The sequence below is a fragment of the Hypomesus transpacificus genome, chromosome 12 (assembly GCF_021917145.1).
Source record: "Hypomesus transpacificus isolate Combined female chromosome 12, fHypTra1, whole genome shotgun sequence".
In the NCBI taxonomy this organism is placed as follows: Eukaryota; Metazoa; Chordata; class Actinopteri; order Osmeriformes; family Osmeridae; genus Hypomesus; species Hypomesus transpacificus.
Window position 1 is genome coordinate 2,630,926 of NC_061071.1, and position 25,336 is coordinate 2,656,261.

The following is a 25,336-nucleotide window of genomic DNA, read 5'->3' on the forward strand; positions in this document are numbered from 1 at the left end:
AGTAACTTTGTATTTTCATTTTCAATCCTAGTATTTTAGCCTCTGGTTTCCTGTCGAGCAGGCCTCACCCAGTAAGGTCACTGTAATTGAGGGCTTGAAAGAAATGACAACAGTAACAGGAATGAAGTTCAGAACCATCTGATCTTAAACAAGTCAAGGGCTCCATCTACAGGTTGTAAGGTGATACTACATACCTCCACAATGGTCTCCATCTGTAAAATAGGCATAAACAATTACCGTAGTGGAAATGGTTCTGTGTGAGGCAACAAATAACAGGTTTAGGTCTTCTTGTTGTTTAGAGAGGTGTAAGCGTAGTTACTATTCAAAAGTTTTATGCTGAGTGTGAACCTCTCTTTACGACTGCACGTTTCAAAAGTGTCGCAAAAGATTAGCAAATTATCCTCCTGTTTTGTGTTCTTTTTTCCCCCCAGATCACTGTTGCCATCAAGTTTCCACACACCCAACAGCAGCAGTTAGCACGGTACACTTAGTTTCTTATTCTCTTGGTGCTCATTTTTAAATCGAATTATGGATAACCTCTTCCAACTCTCCTCCACTAGGAGGCAGTGTGACCTATGAAACTCAACAGTACTGTTGTCTTACTCAACAGCATACCTCAAACAGCATAGTATCATTTTAAGACATGCCCATGACGCTACTCAAGCTTAAAAAATGGTGTGATAGCAACACATTTAGTATTCCGGGTTGTTGTGTATCTAGAACTCCCACTATCTTCAAAATATTGAAGACTGCACTCAATGTAGTTGTAGTTCTACATTGTGTTCACCAGGGGGAAGCAAAGGACCTTTTCAGCAGTTATTTTGGGGCATTGCCTTATTATTGATGAACTCAAATTTGTAAGGCAATACAAAATCAGGATTTGACCTGGGTTGTATTTAATTTTGACCAACTCAAGTGGTCACCCATAGCTGGTATAATGCTAAGTTTTGTAGGGCATGTGCTCGCATAGTCATCATTGGTTGACGATCTCTCACAAAGACGACGGAGGGAGCCCAAAAGTACATTGTTTTGTTCTCACTTCTCGTTTTCGAAACATAACTTCTGAAAAAACGCATGTATTATTCATGCCATCCTTTGCTCTCTTAAAGGGTTGAGGGGTTTCATAATTCCAGTGGCCAGATTTAGCTGATGCCTAATAGGAGCCATGGACACTAAGTGGAGACAGGCAGCTACATGGTGCTAAATCTCCCTGCTGCTGGTGCGTGTCGGGACAGTAATTGCCCACTGGATTAGAGAGGCCTTGGGAAGGAGATGGGGGAGGCTGGGTGGTCTGGGGGCTGTGAGGCTGCTTCGACTACAATAGGCTGCTGACTCAGGAAACCAGCTAGTGACGGTCCTTAGTACTCTTGCTCTATTTGAATGTCCAAATTGTGGGTTGGATTGAGTTTCCCTTGTGCCAGCCTATGTCTGGAGAACGACAGACATAGGCTAGTCCCAAAAGCGCAGCATCTGTCTGTCTGTATGTCTGTCTGTCTGTCTGTCTGTGGACCAAGTCCCCGACACCTCTGGGTGCTTCCCTCTGTAGTCACACTGACGATCACAAGGCACGGCGCCGTAGCTTACGCTTCAGTGAGTTTGTGGGTGAAGCAAATCCATGGAAGATCGAGTGTTAAGGGAGAGTGTGACCTGGAGGCGGGGCACTGCTCCCCCGGCCTTGACAAGCCAATTGGATGGACTCCCGCGGGTCAGGAGGTCCCTCACCTGGATTGGCTGGCGCCATGGTGATGCATCGGGCGTCAGTATTAAAGAGTTGACTGGTGAGGCTGATGACAGCTGAGACTGAGAGCGAGCCAGAGAGAGAGAGAGGAAAATAAAAAAAATCCATCGGAGAGGTAGTGTGTGTGTGTGTGTGTGTGTAGGAGAGAGACAGAGAGACAGAACCCCATTTACCAGGCTAAGCCCATGTGCCAGATAGCACCATCCTCTCTTTGTACGGGGGAGCGCCCACCCCTCCTCCACGTGCGCGCCTCTCCTCCCCCCTCCCCCCTCCTCCTCCCTCTGAAAGTAGTGGAGGGAAGAAGGAAGGAGGGTCTGTGCTTGGCAGAGTACTGAGGAAGCGGAGGAAGGGCCAGCACGGACAGAGAAGCCCCTCCAGAGCGAGCAGCCCACGCCACAGCGCCACCCTGCCCCAAGACATGGCCCTTTTTCTGGACAGCTCCCAGAGCACGGGGGCCTATTACTGCCTCGTCCGCACCAGGTTCAAAAGGAGGCGCAAAAAACGCTCCGAACGCAAAGGTAGCCCAGGATTACGTTTCTTTTGGATTGGTAGTTGTGTGCGTGTGTGTGTGTTTGCGACTGAAATTGTTCTTGTTTGTGGGTCTATGCACCGTCTTAAGCAAGGTGTGTTTTTATTTGAAGTTTTAATGCATGTGTTCAAGATTGGTCAATCAAAGGAACTGTTGATTAAGGACTTGTTATTGATTGAGCTACTACTTATGTTGAACAAAGTTGACGAAAAACATGTTTTAATGTTGCTGACTGCCGGTGGTGTTGATTACATACATTAAGGCAACTTATAATTTCTCTTTTGAAACAAACATTCGGTTGAAACGCTATGAACTGTAATGTGAAGACATGGCATAGTGTATGTATTGCAAATGAGACAATACTAGAGCACACTACTTTAATGAACTACCAGACAAAAGTCGCCAGGGCAGCTGTTTGAGCCTCCGGCCAGGTGAACAGATAAGAGTTACAATTCAGGCAGCTCTCCATGCGTAAAGCATCCTCTTACTATATATTGCAGTCCTTGTCTCTTATCACAGTGGATAAACAGCAGTTGTCATTGTGCTCAGTACCATACCATCTCTCACTGGCTGGCCATTTATTTTATTTGATTTTTTCTACACATTTGTAAGTTTGTTTTGTAGAGACATTTGGCACAGAAGAAGTTATTTCTGAACAATACACTGTAGTTATTAAATGATAGATGGATGTCACAGTGGGATTACAGTGTAATTGATTCAGTGGGATTTGACTATTAAATATCCTGTTTAGTATTCAGCAACATTGAACAGGCTTCAAATTATATTAAATGTATTGTAATGGAACATTTACTCAGTATGTTTTGGACTACAAACATTGTTGATTATCTCAGGGAGCTCTCAGTAATGTCTCTGTGCTGTAGTCATTTCCGTAATATCCTTGCATCGTTGGGTGCTGACATGATTGTCTGTGGCCGCTAATATTTCAGTAACTAAATAACTCTGAAGCATACTTTGCCCACATTAATGCAAAATGCCTATCTTTGAGAAACACTCAAAAAGTCAATGGGCCAATTATTCTTTTTTTGCCAATACGCCCCACGAGGAATTACTCGACGTAAGTGTAATCTGTCGAAAATGGGGTAAACAGCATTACCAAGCCATTTCCATTGTTCATACTTGGCACTTTGGGGAGGGAGGAAACCTTCATTTCCCACTGTACCACTGTGAACTGGCGTGTTGCGAGATGAAGTGAAGTGTGAGTTTAATCTACTGGGAGCAAAGTGAATTCCAGACAAGGTAAGCGGATGTGTTCTGTGAGGCGTGACCGGTGCTAAGGGATGTGTCTGCCAAAGCTGCCGCACATCTCCGTCTGGCAAACAGCCTCCTGTCTGATTGGTGGGCCTGATAGTGGCGTCTCCCCCGGGTCGGGCCTGAGGTGCTGCTGATAACCAAGCCCTGTGAACTTCATGAGCCTCGTCATGCTGCGCTTTGAACCCCCGCCCCCCCTTCCTCCAACACTGACCCCCTCAGACAGGTAGCCTCTCCTGCCTCCACCATCACCTCTCCTACCCCAGGCCGCCTGTCATTCAACACCCAGCCCTGGCCCTGCTAATCCCGGGGCCGTGGGGTGTGAAATTCAACATCCCCCCCCCCGTCTCCTCTCCCTGAGATAGAGGAGGGTGCACCTGGCCCGGCCTTGACTGGGGAGAACAGTGATAGTCATCTGTTGTGAGCTGCAGGGGCAGTGAAGCAGGGAGAATGGGCCAAGCAGAGCTGCAGAACGGGCACCTCCGCATCTCTCATCTGACGCTCCTGCTGAGCCCATGGAAAAGTAGAAGAAGAAGAAGAAGAAGAAGAGCAGGAAACCGAGAGCGAACCAAGAATAAGGGCCCACACAGTCCAAATGCCACAGCTACAGTAGCATGACGGGGTCTAGCTGCACACCTGTGCTCTGGTCTTGCCTGTCTGGCTCCCTGTGTGTGGCGGTGGGTGCGTGTGTCCTTTCTTTTTAAATTACAAATGCCGTGTCTGTCCCTCTCTCTGTCTGTTTGGGAGCAGCCGGTTTGATTACTGAAAAAGAAATAGATAAAGTGTTGTTTATATGTGTGTGTGTGTGTGTGTGGGGGGGGTGACTATGAAAATCAAATTCTAGCTTCTTGTTCACTCTTGTCTTGAGTAACAAAATAAGGAGGCTCCTATCAGATGGCTGTGAATGCTGGGATGACTTGTGTCCCTCCCCTTTGGGATAATGACGTCTAATTACACAGAGGCCACGGTGTTTACCACCCTCCGCCCCTCAGTGCCCAGGCCTGAGGGACGGGGGGGGGGGGCATCGTTGTCTTGCTGGGCCGGCACCCCCCTCCGTGAGCATTTCTGTCAGCAGGCAATTTTCAGCCCCTCAGGCCAGGGCGACCTGTGATGGCGTTAAATGAATTTGATCTGGCTGGGTGTGTGCCAGCTGAGCAGCGCTAAGGAAGACGGGCTGCTTCCAACGCGGCAGGAAGGAGTCGAGGTGCTGTCTGGGGAGAGGGAGAGGATGATCCGGTTCCTCTTTGATTCCCGCAAGCATTTTTTCCCCCCGTTTTTTGATATTTGATGTTGTAGCATCTGCAATTCGTGCATATTAGCATAGTCCTCCTGTATATACATGTCTGCAGGCCTTTTCCACACAAAGCCACTGTGATATGTCTAGCCTAGCCATGACCGTCCATCCTTCGCTCCCTGTTCGGCACCTATTATAAATGGAATCCACGTTGTATTAGCCGATGGGGTTTTCAGATTTTTCCATTTAGCGCTTACCATGTTTGGAGGTTGCAGGAGATGATCGTCTTTACTGCTGTTGCCTACAGGTTGACAGGCTCCTCCAAACCATGCCCCCTACCACTCTTAAGATTTCTGGAGGGAGCGTGTGAGAGGGGAACAGGGGACGTATGACCTGCCTGTCATATCAGGCCAGATCCAGGGGGCTCCTCTCTCTCCCCCCCCCCCGTCCCCAGGGGGACAAACCCCTCGGGGAGACCCCCCTCCCTGCGGTGGTTAAGTGAGGCTGATTAGCGTGTGGAATTGATACTGCGTTTCCGCTGGCCCCAGGTCTCTCACAGGGCGACTCCATAAACGAGAGCCGTCATATAGATTTCACAGATTCCCTTGAAAAATGGTAAAGGGCTGGCAGTCACTAAACGTCCTTGAAGATCAAGGTGCTTTTTAATTTGCAGCTGTGGCCGTAAAACTACTGTAGAAGAGGATGCTATTCAAGTCTCCCAAAAATATACTTAACCACTTATATATCAAGTAATTGAGAATTAATTTGAAATGCACTCCTTCCTCATCCATAATGAAATGGGATGATGAAAAGTACATAGCATCATTTATTTTGTTGAGGTTTTACTGGATTTTATGGTTTCTTGGCTTCAATTTATGCTAAGGGAATTATTTATTTATTTTAGATTTTTGGCTTAAATGTCACATTTCCATTTACTTCTCATTGCATTGAAAGTAAAAGGAGACTCTTAAAGGTATACTCTTAGGTTAATAGCCACACCATTTGTATCTGACAAGCTGAAAAGGTCAAGCAATAAGCTATTGTTGAATTTCTATGGTGAAATGTCTTCAGTTCACTCAGTTTTTCCAGGCAGTATGTACCCAAGTGCCAGTGAGTTAAAAGCATAATGGTTGACTTAACAGGTGAATGACAAGTTGTGTAAGATTACAAAGATTGTATCTTTGTGTGTGCAGCCATATTCTGAGATATCCTGTAAAATCTAGTCTGTGCATCATTTTTGGTGTGCCATCCCCTCAACATGGCCTATTGATCAGTCACGTCTGGCTGGAGGGCGTCTGGCAGAGGAGAAGAGGCCAGTTCATTGGGGTGGGGGGGACAGGACAGGTCTGAGAAATGTAGCGATGCTGCCGCCAGGCATGTTCAAGGAAGCTTCCTGTTGCTTCCCCCTCGCCTGCCCCCTGCCTGCCCCCCTCCTCCTTAATCGACCTGTTTGTGTTGGTGTGCTGGGGAGGGCTCCTGACAGTTGTTTGGAGAATTCCCTCTCGGCTGTGGTTCTGCTCCCATCACCACAGCCGTCTCCTCAATCCATTCATCATCGTCTCCTCCCCGGCTGGATGCCCCTGTCTGGCAGGGTCCGACTCTGGCCCGCGCCCCACGTTCCACCTCCACGCGTGGGCTAAGTGATAGAGCCCACCGCTGCATGTTCTGTTCAGCCTGGCCCTAGGTTCAGCCTCAAACTACCTGTTGAAACTTCAAATCCACATATTTATTTGGCTTAGCATTAGTGCAGGCATTGTCGAATATTGTTATTATTATATTTCAATAATAATGATATTCTTATTTTCTCCTCTCTCTGTAGGTGCCGTCGTCAAAGCAATGACAGAAGGTATGTAGGGTTCCAATCCAGCTACTGAGGTCATTTCTCCATAGCTTTGATCGTTCCGAATGAAGGGGACAGAGGTCCTTCTGGGATTGTGTATATGTGTGCAACAGTTCATTCATTTGGAGATTTGATGATGCGCCCAGACAGTATAGATACATTTCGGTTTGTTAGTGTTGGCTGATTCTGCACGGGACGTGCCTCACAGGCTACTTTAGATATCAGTTTTGAATCTCCGTCTCCAACTCTCCAGGGTCCTCCTCAGGAACCTGTTAGTGTGCACACTGCTGCCATGGAGGACATAGCAGGCACTTCAGCTCCAGTTATTATCCCTCATGTTTAGCATACTAGACAAAAAGACAGGATGTCAGATTTCAGTCAACAGCATTCCGTCACACGGCAAGATGTTATTCATGAAAGCCCAAATACTGGATGTCTGAACTGGACTTCTTAGGACCAAGTCTTTTTTAGCGAGCTATAAAAACCAAGTAGATGAAATAAACTTAAAAATGAACAGAAGATGTTTTGAGCTTTAGTTAGTAGTGTATTGTATAGTATTAGTGAATGCTTGTAATTGGTGGAAGCTTGGTATATTAAATAAATTCTAAATATTTTGTTCCTCAACGCTTAAATAGTCTCAAGATAATTATGTTTTGAATATGCAACCGTTTAGCATGAATAGCTTTAAGCTTCAGTTTAGAGTCATGTACTGGATGTGCCACTGATATATTTTGAGCTTTGAACGTGGAACAAAGGGCTACTTCAGAATCGTCAAAGTCTCACTGTTACCCCGTTTGTCAACATCGTACACACAAACAGTCCGAGAACTACATCTGTTGACATTTTTCTCTCCTCAGTTAATTTCTGCCTCCATTATCTGGAGAATGACAACCTAAGCCTCGGTCTGCCTCCATCCAGCTCACACAAAGGAGGCAGTGAGGCGACGGCCTGGCTGGCTGATAACATTGTCACTTCTAATGTTTGGAGGGACGCTGCTGAGTGGGGGAGTGCTACAAGGCCATTTTCTGCTCACAGGGAAGAGATTAGACAGGCCGAGAGTGAGGCCTGCTACGCCAATCTTGTCAGTTAGCGCGAAAAGTCTGCTCTGTGCCTTTTCACCAAGGAAAAGCTGCTTAGCAGGTCCTCGGTTCTAATTGAGTTTGTGTTCTTGAATAAAGATGTTGCCGACCACTCTGTGTCAGAGTCAGACTTAACCCCAAGCACCTAATACAAGTGGGGTCAAATAGTACACTGGATGTTACTCTAAATGTCATGATAAAACAAATATAGAAGAAATTCACAGCAGGTTTAAATTTGGCCATATATTCCTATATCTTTATAAGTGTATATCTTTGCTTGATCTCCTCATGCAATGTCCTTCATTGCAATGTCAAAGATGGATTCCCCAAGGAAAGGCCTGACAGCGGCTAGTGAGCTATGTCCCACTGCACTGGATGTGCCCACTTGGTCAGTCATCCCTGAGGTGGTATACACTTCCTATGCATATATTTCCATACTGTTCATTACCTGCAGCGTAATGTATGGCCTAAGTGTAGCTGATGGTGGAGGAGAACTGGAGGATGGCTTAACGTTAGATCATGGGCTGATTGAGAATGCCATTTATTACCTGGAGGTCTCCATCCATCTGTGGCCTGACCGCCAGCCTCACCTTACACCCAGCCCACATCGGATCCGGCTGCACAAAGAAAAGTCTTTATGACACTCCAACGGCCGACCATCGCTCATAAATACAGCAGCTGTGATTAAATGAGCCCCTCAGGCCTGTAGTGCGAGGTGTCCCCTGGCTTTCAGTCCTGAAGCTGTCCTACCCATTTCTGGCTCCATACTGTACCTTTGACACATCATTTACAGTTATTACATTGACTTGTATTCGTAGCAGCCGCTTTTTGCTTTTCTGCAGGAAATGAATGGAGCACATTACTGCACCTCATTGTTACATCGCTGTTACATCATTCTTATTGTTATATTCACTGATTTCTATGCTTTAGGCCTAGCTGGCCGGCACGTTTACACTGCCGCCCATGGACTTAATGACTGGAAATCTGACTTTCTGAATAAGTCATTAAGCATTGAAGGCCATGGAGCAAAGGGTTTTTTTCCCCAGTTTTTGCTTTATGAAACAAGGAAAGGTAACAAAGCTGACATTTGGAGAAAAGGAAGGAAGCAAGCAGACCTCCACATTATCTTCAGTCATGCAAATGTGCTGCGGATGTCCCTCTGCTCTCTGTCAGGAAGCTTCACAGATAAAGCGCAAGGGCATTCTGGGAATATGACCCTTGGTTGCAAGATCTTGGTCTCAGAAGCAGCCCGCTCCCCCTTCCTGCACCCTCTCCCTGTCTGTCAGGAAAAGAAGCCGTGATAATTATCAGGCCATTTTTCCCCTGGGGCATTTATTTATTTATGTCTGTGGATGACATGTAGAGTGGCAGTTCCCTGATTAACCTAACGTGAATAACAGCAGCACTGCGTCCCCTTATCGGTGAGAAGGGCAGCTTCTCAGGAGGGGAAACCATGGTGTCGGGTGATTTTCAGAGCGGTGGGGGTGGGGGGGGGGGGGGGGGGGGGGGGGATGGGGGGGGGGGGGTGGGGGGGGGGGGTGGTGATGGCTCTGTGACAAGAAGCAGATATGGTGGGGGTGATGAGCTGCACACTGGAAGGATGATTTGTACAAGGAGTTATGAAGCTCTGCTATTAATGACACTGCTTTTCTGGTAATGACAGCGCTACAATTACCATTCTACTAACCCTCCCTTGTTCTATTGACATAAACATTCGAAAACAAGTGACTTTATAGACTAGATGAACATTTTAACTGAAAAGGGGGCTAAGGGATAAACAAAAGAATTGGTTACCTCAGAATATAACCGACTGTCAAACATCACCAGAGTTTGATCTTAGTTTATTTTTTTTATTCCTATGAATGTTCTTTTATACTTTTACACTGTAGTTTCTGATGGCTTTAGAATCTAAGAAAGATTTGTAGAAGGGGAATAGTTTGTAGAAAGTTATTGTGGGCCTCCGTATCTTGTTGAATCTCCCTCTTGAAAGAGCTCTGTTGAAGTGCTCGGGTCAGTGTATTTCCCTAATAACAAGCTTGTATGCTCCAGCTAGCTGCCTGACTGATACTGCTGAGGCGGCCTGTTTTCTGGGGTGCAGCTTATCGGATGCATCCACTTCAAAGCATTGTCACCAGGCAAACGTCACCGCCACAGATCAGTTCCACTCTGACACGACTCAAGGAAGTCTTTCATCTGAGTGCCAATTACACTTTCCAAATCCGCATGTATATCTGTCAACATTGTATACATTTCAAAACCCCTGCTATTTTTTGGCGTCAGAATGTTCAAAAAATGTGAAGCTATGGTACATTTGATCAGTGTACACTGTGTTCAGAGAAACCTTAGTACAGTCTATTTTCTTAATCTTATTTGCGGTTGGCAATCGAGGCAATTTGCCCTCCCATGAAACGCAAAGATGTCTGGCTAAGCCAGGAGCTGTTTCAGATATGAACTTTTGTGTCCCTTAAAATAATAACATAATAATAGATATATTACCATTAGCTTTTTTCCAGGTTTTTTGATCAGAACATGATTGACATATTTTGCTGCTTGCTCTGACTGCATGTCTCGAAGTGTTCCGGGGGAAATTGAATCACACGTCCTAAAGGTCAATATTTATTAATAATATACAATTATAGCACTGATTTCCTCCACTTCTCTCTTCCCTTAGCCTTACATTGACATTCTCTGTGTCTGCTTGTGTGGTGATATAGTATCTCTGGTTAGCACTCTCCCTCAGGTGGCTCAGCCCGTGGCTATCACCGTCATGCACATTGGTCCCAGACACTTTCCAGACTTCGGTTTGGTAGTTTAAGGCAGCTGATACTCCCTGAACATTCTGTGCTACAGTAAACTGCAGGCCCCGCACAGGTGTATGAGGATTGATCATTTCTGCAATATGAAAAAAAAAACTAAAAAACCTTTGATGGGTTAGATGTAATTCAGTTCTATATTGCTGTGAATGCTCAAATGATCTACATACAGCGTGTGAACCCTAGTGCATGTAAGAGTAGCTGTCGAAAATGAGGGGTAATGGAATGGATATGGAAGTCACAAAAGACTGCTCTGGTTATTATGTCCCGTCAGCACGGGCCAGATTAGTCCCACGGCTGAATATTTATACAGCGGCTTCCAGCTCAATCTTCCACTTAAAGCTCTTTACCCCCTTCCTGCCTTCGTCGGAAGATTTAGTTTGGGTGTGTGGCTGGATAAAGCTTCCTTAAAACTATAGACAGTGCACAAGGTTCCTCATAGGTGTGTTCAGTGGCAATGGTACAAATCATCAATGTCCCAAGTATTGAGTCGTGAGAACCACTCCATGTCTCTGTGTGACGCTTGTCTGGACCTGTTGATAATAGTCATTTTCGACTCTCACTTGGTAGCCTAGGTACAGCCTGACTGTGTTTGTGTTTGTCCTCCAGGTCGAGCTGGCTTGCGGCAGCCCCGTAACCAGCCCAGGTTCCACACCATGACGGGGGACGAGGAGGAGAGCATGAGTGAGTCCCTCTCTCCCAAACAAAGATTGTTTATTAGCGAAGCACTCTCCAAACAAAATGTGATTGTTTACTAGTGACACCGCACAGTATGAACAAACTAGGGGGCACTTTACAAACGACAGCAATGTTTCGGCAATGTGGATCTCATTGTCATACCGCTGTGAGTAATACGATCTATCTTGGACAAGGATGGAAAGGGGCACGCGAAGGGGGTTTTCTGTTCCTCATTGATGTGTCTAGGATTTTCCTTAAGAAAGAGGCGTCCAGGTATTTTTGGCGGCTCAGGAGGCAGGATCAGTTTAAGCCGCAGGTCAGAAGGGGATCTCCTGCATTATTTTCAGATCCTTTTTAAAGATGGATTCTAAGCTTGTCCCCCCTGCTCTTCACCCAGAAGCCCCTAAAGCCCACATACCCCCCCCCCACACACACACACACACACAACTCTCCCCACCTCTCCAGATTCAGAGAGAGGCACTCAATTCCAACTCCAAGCCATCTTAACCACTTAGGGCCGAATGGAGTTTATGGGAAGAATAGATGAATGTACGTTATCCTGCTGAGCTGAAGTCAGCAACAACAAGAAAATGCTTCTCTGGCACCTCAAAGCATTCATATTGGAGTTGTTATCTCAACATATTAAAGCCACGAGCATGCAGTGTACAAAAAAGCCTCAAGAAGCCCAGCTATCGGTTTTGAAACATACCCGATAAATCTGATGAAACATCCTTTGAAAGGGCTGAGAGGCAAAGTCATTTTCAGGCCCATATGGCTGTATCATTCCTTAGTGATGGACAGAGAAAGGGGCAGGCTGTGTGCTCACAGAAGTGAAGCAGATGGCAAACTCAGCATTCTGCTTTTGGCTGCCACTGCTGTACTCTAGGACTATCAAATGGATCCCATTACACACTTTACACTTTATTGTGTGTGTTAGGACGGCCGTAATCCTCCCCAGCTCCCCGTTAACCAGCCCCGGCCCAGACATAGGGACAGGGTGAGAGGGTGTGGATTAGGCCGGGCAGCACAGGGAGTGGCGGTGGCGTGGGGAGAGCCGGTCGTTGTGAAGGTTATCCAAGGGCTTTCTGAGAGACACTTTCAAGCCGGGCATGGTTTAACTCTGCTGCTCCGGTGGTGTCGCAATGCACCCCCCCCCCCCTTTCCCCCAACAGACACATTCCCCCATCCTCAACAGACACACTCCCCCATCCTCAACAGACACACTCCCCCATCCTCAACAGACACACTCCCCCATCCTCAACAGACACACTCCCCCATCCTCAACAGACACACTCTCCCATCCTCAACAGACACACTCCCCCATCCTCAACAGACCTGATTCCCCTCTTCCTAGTGGTGCTGGGCGTTGGTAGCATCGTGTTTCCCATGTGCATGCTTGTTATCTGCTTAATATACTGTAATTGCAAACCCAGACAATTTCTGTAGTTTTCTGTCTGTGTGCTCTGTGCTCCTATTCTCTGAATGACGTACTGTTCTGCACGCGTTGGCCTCCAACTAAACAATCTGTTTGCTTTGGCACATGAACAACTATCCGTCTGTCACTTGCATAATTTTTTTGACACTTTTGGTGTGACACACTGCACTTGAAACACCCTTTTTTTCCAGCATCTGTGAATGCTCACTGTATGTCTAATGTGTTTTTTCTTACTGGAATTAGCTCCCGCTCTGGTGAGATCAACCCTGAAATGGCAGGAATGATTAAAAGGGGTGCTTTTTTAAGTGACACAGACACCTTATGCTAATATTGTTGTTTCTCTGAATTTCTCATGCACTCAGAAATTATGGGGTGTGATGTTCTCAATTGCCACTCTTCTCCCCAGGACCCCCCCCCCCCTAACATTTACACCTGCATTTTATAAAAGGATCGTTCTTCTATTCATGAGCGCCGAAAGGAGTAACCTATCGAGCTTTTGCTGGAGGATGTTATAAATGAAAATTTACTCAATGTTCCATCGGCTTTGTTAACGGGACCTGGTGATGTGTGTTCCTTTGACAGCGCTAATACAGTGTCCTAGTATCATTTAGATTAAAAAAACGACACTGGGGTACATTTACAGTGACAGTTGCCGTTCTGAGCTTGGTCCTAACAAATGGGAGAGAGCAAGCAGGAACATGATCGAAGCTGTAGATAGAGGGTACTGAGTCAGGAATGAGCCTTTCTCTATTGTAAATATTTAATTGTTTGGATTGATGGTGGTTTGCAGTGAATAGAAAGACTTAGTTTCTGTCTTTCCTTTCTATTTGTTCCTGCTAACACTGACGTAAAAAATTGAAAATGTTTGGACTACGTGTTATTCATGTACTGTTCCTTATTACTGCGAAATTTACTTTAAATAGCATTAATGAATTTTGTAACGTTAACTCATCGGCAAGGCTAATAAGTATGGTTTATTGACCTTATTTATTTAACTTTGCCGAGCTACGCTCTAACCTGATTTATTGAGGAACACACATCACTTGTTCAGTTACAAAGAGAGATAAAGGAATCTCTAAATTTTACATTTACAAGATCCTGCAACGAAGGCGTTGTAAGTTACTCTTTCTGGGCACCGCAGGTTCATGCAGCACTGATGTTAAGGAAAATCGCAACCTGGACAACGTGTCCTCCAAAGAGGGGGCAGGTGAGGCAGCACAGATCCCCAATGGGAGTGCTGGGGGAGGCAGGAAACGGCCCCTAGAGGAGGGCAATAATGGGCACGCTCACTCCAAGTACAGGCCCAAGAAGCGTAAGAAAACGCCTGGGCCCATTCTCCCCAAGAATGCCCTGATGCAGCTGAATGAGATCAAGCCGGGCTTGCAGTACAAGCTGCTCTCCCAGACGGGGCCCGTTCACGCGCCCGTCTTTGTCATGAATGTGGAGGTCAACGGGCAGCAGTTCGAGGGCTCAGGACCCACCAAGAAGAAGGCCAAGCTGAACGCTGCCGAGAAAGCCCTGCGCTCCTTCGTCCAGTTCCCCAACGCCTCGGAGGCGCACATGGCCATGGGGCGGACGCTGACGGTCAACACCGATTTCACCTCCGACCAGGCCGACTTCCCAGACATGCTGTTCAATGGGTTTGAGACGTCGGCCCCGCCGGAGGACTCCTTCTACCTGGGCTCCAACGGCAACGGGTCCCTGAACCCCCTGGGACTGGAGTACCCTGCCCTGCTAGGCGCCCCCAGCTCCAACGGCCTGGCCCAGTCCCCGCTCCCCGTCCCCTCTGCCCTCACCTGCCCCTCTAGCGGCAAGAACCCAGTCATGATCCTCAACGAGCTACGCCCGGGCCTCAAGTACGACTTTGTGTCTGAGAGCGGGGAGAGTCACGCCAAGAACTTTGTCATGTCCGTGACGGTAGACACGCAGAGCTTCCAAGGTTCGGGCCGCAATAAGAAGCTGGCCAAGGCACGAGCCGCCCAGGCCGCTCTCTCTGCTCTCTTTAACATGCAGCTGGACCAGACGCCGTCCCGCCAGCCCATCCCCAGAGAGGGCCTCCAGCTGCACCTGCCGCAGGTAAGACACCTGCTGTCTGTCAGTGCCCTACGCCTGGCAGTCTAACCACTCCTCTGTTGTAGGCAGGGCTCCGCTAAAGCTTGACCGTTACAAACAGCCACTAACTGGTGTATGTGACAAACCGGCTGGAGTTGTCGGTTAGTTTGATCCTGTAATGCAGTCCAGTGCACTCCACGTTTAAATCCTGTCTCTTTAACTGACGTGGGGTTCTATCAACTGTCACCCCTCATTATCCTATCCGACAGCCTTTAATTGAAAATTGAGAAAGCTTTGAAAGAAAGTGGCATTTATAAGCCTGGGAGTTCACGCTTTCTGTACAGGAAATCTATTTACACATCACTTAATCCCTGCAGTAATCCCCCGTGCTCTGATAACAAAGAGGGGAAAGTAAACTGTAATCTTAATTAACATCACCACCTGAATGCTATTCAAACATTGCTATTGATCAAACAAAACAAATCCTGTTTGGCTGGTTCTGAACAGATCGGTCAATGAAGCAGGTGATTTGTTGATCTCCCCTGAGCCTTCAGAGACATGTCATTCAGCCGCATGAAAACCCTGCTAAATTTGAAACAGTTTTGCTGATTTGGTAGTAATAAGTAAGACGACCCTTCTAATTTGACCTTCTTTGGCTAAGTTTATCACTTGTGGCCTGCATGTGTTATACTGTACAAACTGGATTTATTTTTGTTCTCATCGAAAGATACTAGTTTCTGGAGGGTTTGTGTGGATTTTAAGGGTGACATTAGGAGCAATTCTTTCTGATGTACTTTTTTTGGGCTTCAGGCTATTCTCTCGTCTTTTCCTTATTTTTTTTGCATTCTCACATCTTTAAGGCATGTCAGTTCAGATGCCGATGATGATCAGTGAAACTACTCCATACATGTATCATTCATTCCATGTTTGTGTTCCCTTTTGCCCAAAGATTGCCTCAGTCTATTCTAAACAAACACAAAAAGAAGGAATTATGTATTAAAATGCTTGATGTTGGAATAATAGAAACGTGTCTTCAGCACCAAAGCCAGTCCCAGCAGCACGTCCTGGCCTGTGTCCCGGTGTTCAGATGATGTGTGTGATGTTTGACTGGCTGTTTGTCTCAGGTCCTGGCAGACGCCGTCTCCCGTCTGGTGGTTGACAAGTTCAGCGAGCTGACGGAGAACTTCACGTCTCCGCACGCTCGGCGGAAAGTCCTGGCCGGTGTCGTTATGACAACAGGTATTGTTACAGTAGGCCTTTTCTCTATCAAATCCCCCCCCCTCTCTCTCGCTCCCAGACCCACAATGAGATGAGGCCCACACTGAGAATAAGAGCTCCATTAAATCCAATCAGGACTTTAAATCACTCAACATTTATGTATTATTCATGATGCATTTACCTTCAGATACTTCCCACAGTTTACAGTTTGTTCGCAAATCCAAATAGGTGTGGTTGAGGATAGGAGGCCGGCCTGTATCCCGCGCTGCCTTTAAACACCTTCCCTCCCACACAGGCACTGACGTCAAGGAAGCCCAGGTGATCTGCGTCTCCACGGGGACAAAGTGTATAAACGGCGAGTACATGAGCGACCGCGGCCTGGCGCTCAACGATTGCCACGCTGAGATCATCGCTCGCCGCTCTCTCATTAGGTACCTGTACACACAGCTGGAGCACTTCCTCAGGTAAGCTCCTTCCTTCGCCACCCCTACTGCTACAGAAAAGAGTGCACGCCCAGAGGGTTCTCTAATATATATATTAACCGATTGCTGCGAGGGGTTAGTGGGGTTGAGGGGATGTGAACTACTGGTAGAATTTCTGTCATCAAGAACATTGTGTTAAATGTCAAGATTGCCTGATAGAAATGTGTGCAGGAGGAGGCTGTGGTTAACCTGAACTGTTTATATTAATACGTTTCAGCCAAAGCTCAATCCTTTTTTGTAGTCACTAGAACATTAGATTTTTGCTGGTGGTGTATATTTGTTCTCACCGAGCCTGTGTTTTCAATTGTCTCTGTTCTTTTGTGATGCAGTAGCAGCAGAGAGGAGCACCAGAAGTCCATCTTTGCCAGATGTGACAAACATGGCTTCCGGCTGAAGGAGAATGTCCAGTTCCACCTCTACATCAGCACGTCGCCATGCGGAGACGCCCGCATCTTCTCACCTCACGAGGCAGGAGTGGAGGGTGAGGAAAACCTTCCCCATACCAACCTCCTCAAGTCGCTAACCTTCCCCCATTCCAACCTCCTCAAGTCGCTAACCTTCCCCCTGACTCTCAAATCAACCACCCTGCTTTAGACACCACACCTAATCTTTATCATAGACTAACAAGTCGAGGAACATTTTTACTGTGACTGTGCGACATTGGCACTTCAACTGAATGCTGCCCGGCTGATGTCTCTTTCACCCCTACAGATCAAGGAGACCGACACCCCAACAGGAAAGCTCGCGGTCAACTGCGGACCAAGATCGAGTCTGGGGAGGGGACCATCCCAGTGAGATCCAGCAACACCATCCAGACCTGGGACGGGGTTCTGCAGGGCGAGCGGCTGCTCACCATGTCCTGTAGCGACAAGATATCCAGGTCTGTATGTGTGGCGGACATACATCAGCTCCTTCCTCTAACCGTTCCCATCAAAGTGGTGTTACGTGTACAGTGCCTCAGACAATAGGATCGTTCAGTGGGAAGCGCTCGATAGATCCCAGGGAGCAAATAGTTCCTGTTTAAGGGAATGCGCTGAACATATAAACAGTCTGATTATGCAATCAATAGACAGGGCTTGGGCTGTTTATCACTCTTCAAATTCATGGCAGGGAATAAGGTATAATAGGCCTCGCTGTCGGAGGCTTGCTTTTGTTCAACACCACACTCCACTCCACGGTGATGAGAGGCGCTTTTGCCCTGTGAATGAGATGCTATTTAAATGATTGTGATTGTACACGCTTTTCTTTCTTCCTTCTTTTTTATTTTTTTGCCGGCTACTGTCTCGCTCTCTCATGTCCCAATCACTCGTGTTTTTCTCCGCGAGCAGTCCTCCAGGTGTGATTAGGCCACAGGCTTTGATTATACCCTTTGATTAATCTCAGCAGAGACTGTGAGCCCTGCTAGGAACCCCCTGGGGCTTGCTACAGCTCCACACTGCCAAAAGGGTTCTCAGAAAACAATATTGTTGATTTTTAGATTTTACTCCAGATTGTTCAGATTATTATTTATTTTCTTTCAATGTGTTTTCAAAAACTCTTTACCCCAAGCCATTTGTTGCCTGTTTTTCAGCTCTGCAAGTAGAGAAAGTTCAAGTGGAGTTTTGACTTAGTTACCAGTACTTCTCACCCTCACAGAGGCTCCATGAGTTGTCTTGTGACCAGCACTTCTCACGCACGGTGTTCTCTGAAAAGATGAAGATCCTACTTCCTGTTGTTCTCTCCCCAGGTGGAACGTGGTTGGCATCCAGGGCTCCCTGATGAGCTTCTTCACAGAGCCCATCTACTTCTCCAGCATCATCCTGGGCAGTCTGTACCACGCCGACCACTTGTCCCGCGCCATGTACCAGAGGATTGCCGACATTGAGGACCTCCCACTGCCTTTCAGCCTGAACCGTCCACTCCTCAGCGGTGAGCACTCCTCACTTCCTGTCACCAACATTGTCTACTTCCTGTCAAGAAGCCTACATCTTCTCACCAAGTCTACATACTGTACATCCTGTCAACAAGCCTACAGACATCCTGTCAAAAAACCTGCATACATTGTGTCAGGAACAGACAGAGGCGCTAGCCTTAAACAGAATACCTACTTCATTGTACCATTTTCCCCACTCAGATAAAGTAATGTGATTAGTAACAGAGTGTAGGTACACAGCTTCACTTTTGGCATTTAAGTGACTTCTTGGCCTTGGGTCTTCTCGCCGCCTGCTTGCCAAATTAGCTCGTTAGCCGCAGCTGGTACAAGACCAAGTGAAGGTAATTGAGCCTGTAGAAATCAAAGAGCTGTAATATGTCTTTGCAGCACACACCCATACATCAACATTATCTCAGTGTTTACTAATACCACCCATGCCTGTCCTTACAGCCCCCATCTCATATTATATTATTATAATAATAAGTTTAGAAAGCGTTAACTTTTTAGATGGGTGAATTTTTTTTCTTCTGCAGGCATAAGCAATGCAGAAGCACGACAGCCAGGGAAAGCTCCGAATTTCAGTGTGAACTGGACTGTGGGGGACCAGGCCCTGGAGGTGATCAACGCCACCACTGGGAAGGATGATCTGGGACGACCATCCAGGCTGTGCAAGTACGCCTTGTTCAACCGCTGGGTCCGCCTTCACTGCAAGGTACCTTGGACTAAGTCGATTTCAGCTCTAAACCCGATAAGTATTTACACAGGAAAATTTACGGGAACCGGAAAACAATGTACAAATCACCATTTGCACATAGTAAAGCGATGCCAATATAGCATGATCTTGGTATGTAGAATGGATCCAAATTGAATATGTTTATTGGTAAATTGGTAATTTCATAGATTTTGTTCAACTGAAACCTCCCTTTTTTCTGCTTAAGCTCTCAAATACCCTGAGAATTAAAATGGCCAAACCAGGGTCATACCACGAAGCCAAACAAGCTGCATTGGAGTACCACGCTGCCAAGCAAGCTCTCATCAAGGCCTTCCACAAAGCAGGGCTGGGTGCCTGGGTGAAAAAGCCCATCGAACAGGATCAGTTCTCTCCTGAGTAGCTTGTGTTGTTGGAAATGGCGAAAAGATGGGCATAGAAAACGAACAGCTGTTTGCACCATGCATTCTCTGTAGTCCATCCCTGTAGGGTGTCTGTCTCTCTGTCTCTCTGTCTCTCTCTGTCTCTCTCTGTCTGTCTGTCTCTCTGTCTCTCTGTCTCTCTGTCTCTCTGTCTCTCTCTGTCTGTCTCTGATGTGGTGAGTTCATTGATTGAAACTTGCCTAGACACTGCATATTTAGTAAGTACACCTTCAAACATACCTCTCCAAAATATTCATAACACGTTAATTTTGAAATGTCTTGCCTTGCACTTTTAAGGCAATGTATTCAATTTGCCATTGGGATTTTGTACTGTGAATTTTACAGCATTGCACTGATTAGCACTTGTAAAAATGTGAGACGATTGAAATTGTCCTCACCACAGAAACTCTATTCAAGGCTTTGTTTCTGAATCGTGATATTCCTTTGCTTCTATTCCATGGCATGGAATGATAAAAGAAAGGGTGTTCGTATACCCTGTTCACTTCCGTCAATATTTCACTTGGCCATTTTCCCTACTATCTTTCTGAACCACTACAGAAGAAAGAGATGGAGAATTCGATTTGTTGACATCATTGCTAATGTAATCAAGCCTAATAAGGTTAATTCACTCCTCAGTAGAAGTGCATCTCTCCACCAAAAAGAGTTTCCAGAATCCACCATGGTTCCTTCTGTACATAAGGGAAGAGGTGCATACTGTAATGTCTTTGTGATTCTTAACTTAAGCTCACCAAAGATGATGTCAGCATAAAGTTATATTTCGTTTTTGTAATGTAATGTTTATTTATAAATGTCATCTATGTTTTTTATTTATTTTAATTACCCAAGTTTACTTTCACCCCCTTTGCCTCCTGCCTTTTTAAAGTGTTACAGGTATTTGTGTATGTAGATATAGTGTAAATAAAAGGAACTATTGTGTTGTTTTGAAGTATGCCCAAAACATGCAAATTATTTGTTTCTTACTCTTGAAAACGATTGTGCTGTTTTATTTCCTTGCTGTTTGAATCTGATTCTATTATGCCAAGCAATCTCAATGTTTAATGTTCGTTCTTTCCTAACACTTTGTTTGAACAATTTATCCTATTTCTCCTTGTGTAGTAATGTTTCTTTTCTTCTTACTCGGTGAGAATCTACTTGACCTCAGTCTGATTTCTATAACATGTTGATGAACATTTTTTTCCACTCAGTCTGAGGAATCCTTTAAAAATGTTTGAATGTCTGCTTATTCTCTTATTCTGAAGATATGTGAAAACGCATGTTGACTTGACATGCACTGCAGTAGATCTCTGGTTGTTGGTAACACTCAAATGTTTGAATACTGTCATATGTGACAGGCGATTCTCGAAAGGGGACCAAACCATTTGAAAGCACTATATTAGAATGTGGGATGTTCTATTTATGCATTCTCTGACCACAGTCGGGAGGGCTGACCACTCCTCTGCAGTTCTGTATGGGTTCATGCACTTTGCATGTTGGCCCTATTCCATCAATAATGTGCGGCTAATGCATGAGCTCTCTCTTTCTTTCTCTTCTCTCTAAAGCATGGAAAAAGACATTTCAAACCAGATGAAAAAGCACTATACTGTATTAAAATGAGGAAAGATCTAGAAATGGGGGTATAAATAAATGATAACATAGTCATTTTGTATACAGTTGTCTTTCTTTACCTACCCTGTACCTACTTTCAATTAATGAGAAATTCAATGAATGAGAACCTCTCAACATTAAGATTATTTTCCTACAATATCCATCATACAATTGATTAAATATCATTACTATGAGGTCATGCATTTAAAAGAACAATTTCAAATCATATGACACTAGATTTTGTTACAGATATGTGTTAGTATGACTGCTAGGGACAAACATCTGCATATGACAATTGGAAATTGAGAATAGTGGAGTGGCCATGATGTCGACACATCAGCGGAGCTGCGGTGCTATCTGAGCCACCATGTCCTCCATCTCCACAGGAGGTTTTACTGGACTATTACTTTGTGTCCTATCAGCTCCTAGCACCTGTGCAACATGAGAAGCACAGATAATCTCGGCATGGATTACCTTTCCTTTTGGATTTCTTATGGGAGCTACCAGACAAACAAATAACCCTTTTTTAATAATCACGTTTTTACACAAGGATTGCTGACAGCTTTCCCATTTCAACGAAGGGAAACAACAGACAGTCCGGGCCTAGTTCTGTTGAAGCCCTAGTTCTGTTCCCTAGCTGGACCCAAAGTCAAGAGCTACACTCATAATCGGACCAGTCTGAAGGTGAAGGAGGATTAGTGAGGAAAACCTTCCCATACTTCCTTCGTGTTTATTCTGCCATTTATATTTCATGAAGTTAAGACTCTTAGAGGTGAAACAGTAAAGGGGTCTCGGTGCCCTCTTCATCTCCCTTGTGTTCGATCCTGTATGAATTAATTGCTTCCTACGGGCAACTAAATGAAGTATTAATTAATTAAACAGTTTCATGTCTAACTATTTAAATTGAGTTCATAAGCCTAAACATTTCTGAACTGAGATGGATGTTTGTATAGAGTTGCAATGCTCAGTGCACATGTGGAAGGACCCCCCCCTCCCCCCCACACACACTTACACACACACACCCAGACACACGGCTGCCATCCAGTAGTCCATCCATTAGAACATCTCTTCATTTTTCACAGTCCGTTTCCCCTGTGATCAGACCTCATTAGCCATCTAATGGACCTGTGGACCCAGTGTACATACTGTACAGTGCATCACCCCCTCATGAACAGATGTTAGGGAAGCTAACTGAGAATCTCTATCAGCAAAGTTGCTTTGCACAAATTGACAACAATACAAAATGGACAGTTAACAACGAAAGTCTGAAGTGGTGGATGGGCATCCAGTGATTTAGAAATTCCCATATTCCCCATTTACAGCAGGAAAACATCTAAATACCACCGGTAAATAAATAAACCTAATAAACCTTCAGGAGTAGGTGGCCCAGTAACACGGAGACTGTCCCTAGGTTTACTGTCAAAATCACTGTAAGCGACTGTTGGAATTGAGAGCCTTGACAGTGATGTGTATTGGAATCATATCAATGTAAATCATGCTAGGTTGATTTTTGATCAAATAAAATAATACATTTACGGCATTATAGAACCGTTTTTTTCGCAGAACTGGGCAACAAACGTCGGTTTTCTGGAAGCAAATTGTGAATTGCTGACTTCTGTGTGTTGTTCTCTGGTCAGCAAAAGAGAGTGGAACAGAAGTGCCCAGACCTTAAATGGCACCATTACAAGCTGCTTAGCTGTTTATTCATGAAAGGCTCAGGAGACCTGAGGCTCCACAGAGACCAATATTACCCCAGTCACAGAGGCAGCAGAAACCCTCTGTCATCAGGCTCCATACATCTCACTGGACCACAGTCACACTGGTGAGGAAACCATATGTCAAAGCACATGTTAATTTAGCCAATGGCTGTATTTGTGTTTAATATACAAGGGGAATATAAAAGAAGTGTTTGTCCATTTTCACAAACATTAGAGAACTCTAGGGAGTGTCGTATAGAACTGGGGTTTCCACTCAGACCTAAATGATGTAGGTAGTTTGATTCATGGGTCAATGAATGACTGCCTGTTATAATCGGGACAAGCTACCTTGGTGCTTTAGATAACGTTGTAGATGTTTTAGACAGCTTTGTCCTCTCCTGTGTGTGCATAGCCAGATTGCTTATTAAACCATCAAAGACAGACATTGTTTGCTCAATGTTTGTATGTACTTTTATGTATTCATGTTAACTTGACTCCCGAGACAGCTTATTTAACAGCAGGGGCATTACTATTGTTGTACAAAGACATGTACTGTATTTTAGCTGTGGAAAAAATTTTGCCGGTTGAATTTAAACAGGAGGACACAATTGCACCTTACTAACCATGGGAAAATAATACAATAATAAACCTGTATGTTGGTCAATGTAAATGTCATCTTATATTCCCATTATCAGGCTTGCTTTATTTTCCCATTGAATCCACATGGCATTTCCATCAGAAGGCCACTTGCTTTCAACCTTATGTGGCATTTAGCAGCTTGAGATTACACAAGGTTAATTAACATCTTTTAATAAAATATTTGAATCCAAGAACATATGCGCCTCTATCTCATTGAGATTGCCCAAGTAAACACTTTATTATGACTAAATTCTGTAACACTAACACAGCTTCAACTCAGTCCATAAAATATACATTAATTATTATTTGTAATAATGGTGGCTAACACTTCTAAAAGACATACCAATATGTTCTTGAATAGGAATAACTCAGCCATGATGGGTATCCAGAACCACACATAAATCATAACACTTGGGTCAGCAAGATCACCAGTCCTTCAAGGCCTGCATTTCCATTTTAATTTTCTGCTCAGTGGAGTTGATGTATGTAGCAACACAGAGTAGCCAGGTTCTTGCAACCGACAGATTCCGATGCTGTTATTACGGAGGACTAGACAATCTTCCCTCACTGCTTACGAGTGCTAAACCTTCACCACCGTGTCCCAATTAAGGGGTAAAGCTGAGATTTTGATTTGATGATGTTGTGTTATACCTTATAACAATTCTCTCAAATGTGAGAAACGCCACAAATGGACAGAACAGCAACAGAATAGTGCAATTGTATAAAATGTATATAGCAATGTACTGTATCTACTACACTTGTTTTACATTTTAAGGAATTGTATAATAAGTCCAGAAATGTTTATTGTTTAAGGAAGATAGTGACTACAAAAAACAAAAACACTTTTCAATTCATATCACTTCATAATGCACAAGAGTGGAAGTGACAATGGCAGCCAAAATAAGCATGTTAACCTTCTTGATACAATTAGGTTTGCTCTTTCTGGAGTGTGGTTGTCCATTCATAGTAAAAATACATAAAATGCCACCAACTTGCAAATGTTCAAGAGAAAGTGGTACAATAATCATTGTTGCTTTGGATTTTGGTGGAGGTTATAGTTAAGACTCAAACTTTACAAACACAGACATGGAGAAGCAAAGTCCACCTGAATATTCAATGAACATTTTTACTCTATATTTCATGGAGTGTGTAGTGTGTTAGATATATCCCCTTGGAGTGTTGCGGATTCTTTCTAATGAGAGTGAATCCACAGTGACATCTTGTGGATAGTGATGCGGACTGCAGCACATTAACTCTAAGGTCCTGCATCTGCCTGGATTAAACAGCCATTCCAAAGCACAGAGCCAGCATAGTGAATCCCTAGCATTGTGGCATATTAACCTATTAATCAGGGTTCCTGCAGGTGTGAGTGAGTCAATTTAAGACCTTTTTAAGCCATTTTAAAGGTAATGACATGCTGTCATTTTTGGATGCTTAGATGAGCAGAAAAAAAACGTACGTTGTCCTTTGGATTTAGTAGTGTCAAAAGGGCAATTAAACTATCTTTTAAAGGACAACTTTGCAGGAACCCCTGTAGCTCAGTGGTGTAAGTATGTGTACCATTGAGTGTAGACTCAAACCAATTGATAATTAATTTAACTGATGTCAGTTAAGTCATCCATATGTTTTTTCCAAGTATATAAAAGAAGGGCCACATGGGATGAGAACAAGGGCCTACACCACAACAACCTGGGTTCAAATCCAGCACAGAGCATAGTGCCAATCACATCCGTGGGCCCAAATCCCTGTAAACGCCGCGACTGTCCAGATCCCCTCTTCCAACTGTCTTTTCCAGCCCACATCCTTAACCACTGAGCTATCAGGGATCTGAACAATCTCCACTCATCATTTAAATTTGACATTGAACTCTCTAGTTGTAACAACCTGCAGACTTGGGGTGTCAGAAAACCAGAAGAAAGCAGGGCTCCCCTGTTAACTCACTGGGTTAGTGTGCATGCTCTTTCAGACATTCTGGTGCAGTACCG

General features: G+C 44.9%; 1 protein-coding gene across 6 annotated transcripts in view; it reads left to right on the forward strand.

Moving 5' to 3' along the window:
- The window catches only part of adarb1a (adenosine deaminase RNA specific B1a), a 33,320-nt gene extending 12,253 nt beyond the window's left edge, over positions 1 to 21,067 (forward strand). Inside the window, exons 3-13 of one of the 6 annotated variants that reach the window (XM_047030716.1) lie at positions 432 to 481; positions 6,590 to 6,616; positions 11,112 to 11,186; positions 13,757 to 14,691; positions 15,792 to 15,906; positions 16,181 to 16,349; positions 16,697 to 16,848; positions 17,079 to 17,247; positions 18,094 to 18,275; positions 18,813 to 18,991; positions 19,218 to 21,067. In XM_047030716.1, the coding sequence (XP_046886672.1) occupies positions 6,607 to 6,616; positions 11,112 to 11,186; positions 13,757 to 14,691; positions 15,792 to 15,906; positions 16,181 to 16,349; positions 16,697 to 16,848; positions 17,079 to 17,247; positions 18,094 to 18,275; positions 18,813 to 18,991; positions 19,218 to 19,391 (2,160 nt within the window). In that variant the 5' untranslated portion in view covers positions 432 to 481; positions 6,590 to 6,606 and the 3' untranslated portion in view covers positions 19,392 to 21,067. Of the gene's footprint in view, positions 1 to 431; positions 482 to 1,266; positions 2,257 to 6,589; positions 6,617 to 11,111; positions 11,187 to 13,756; positions 14,692 to 15,791; positions 15,907 to 16,180; positions 16,350 to 16,696; positions 16,849 to 17,078; positions 17,248 to 18,093; positions 18,276 to 18,812; positions 18,992 to 19,217 lie in introns of those variants that run through there. The other 5 variants (XM_047030714.1, XM_047030713.1, XM_047030717.1 and 2 more) reach the window with 5 other exon arrangements.
- Positions 21,068 to 25,336: the final 4,269 nt, after the last annotated feature.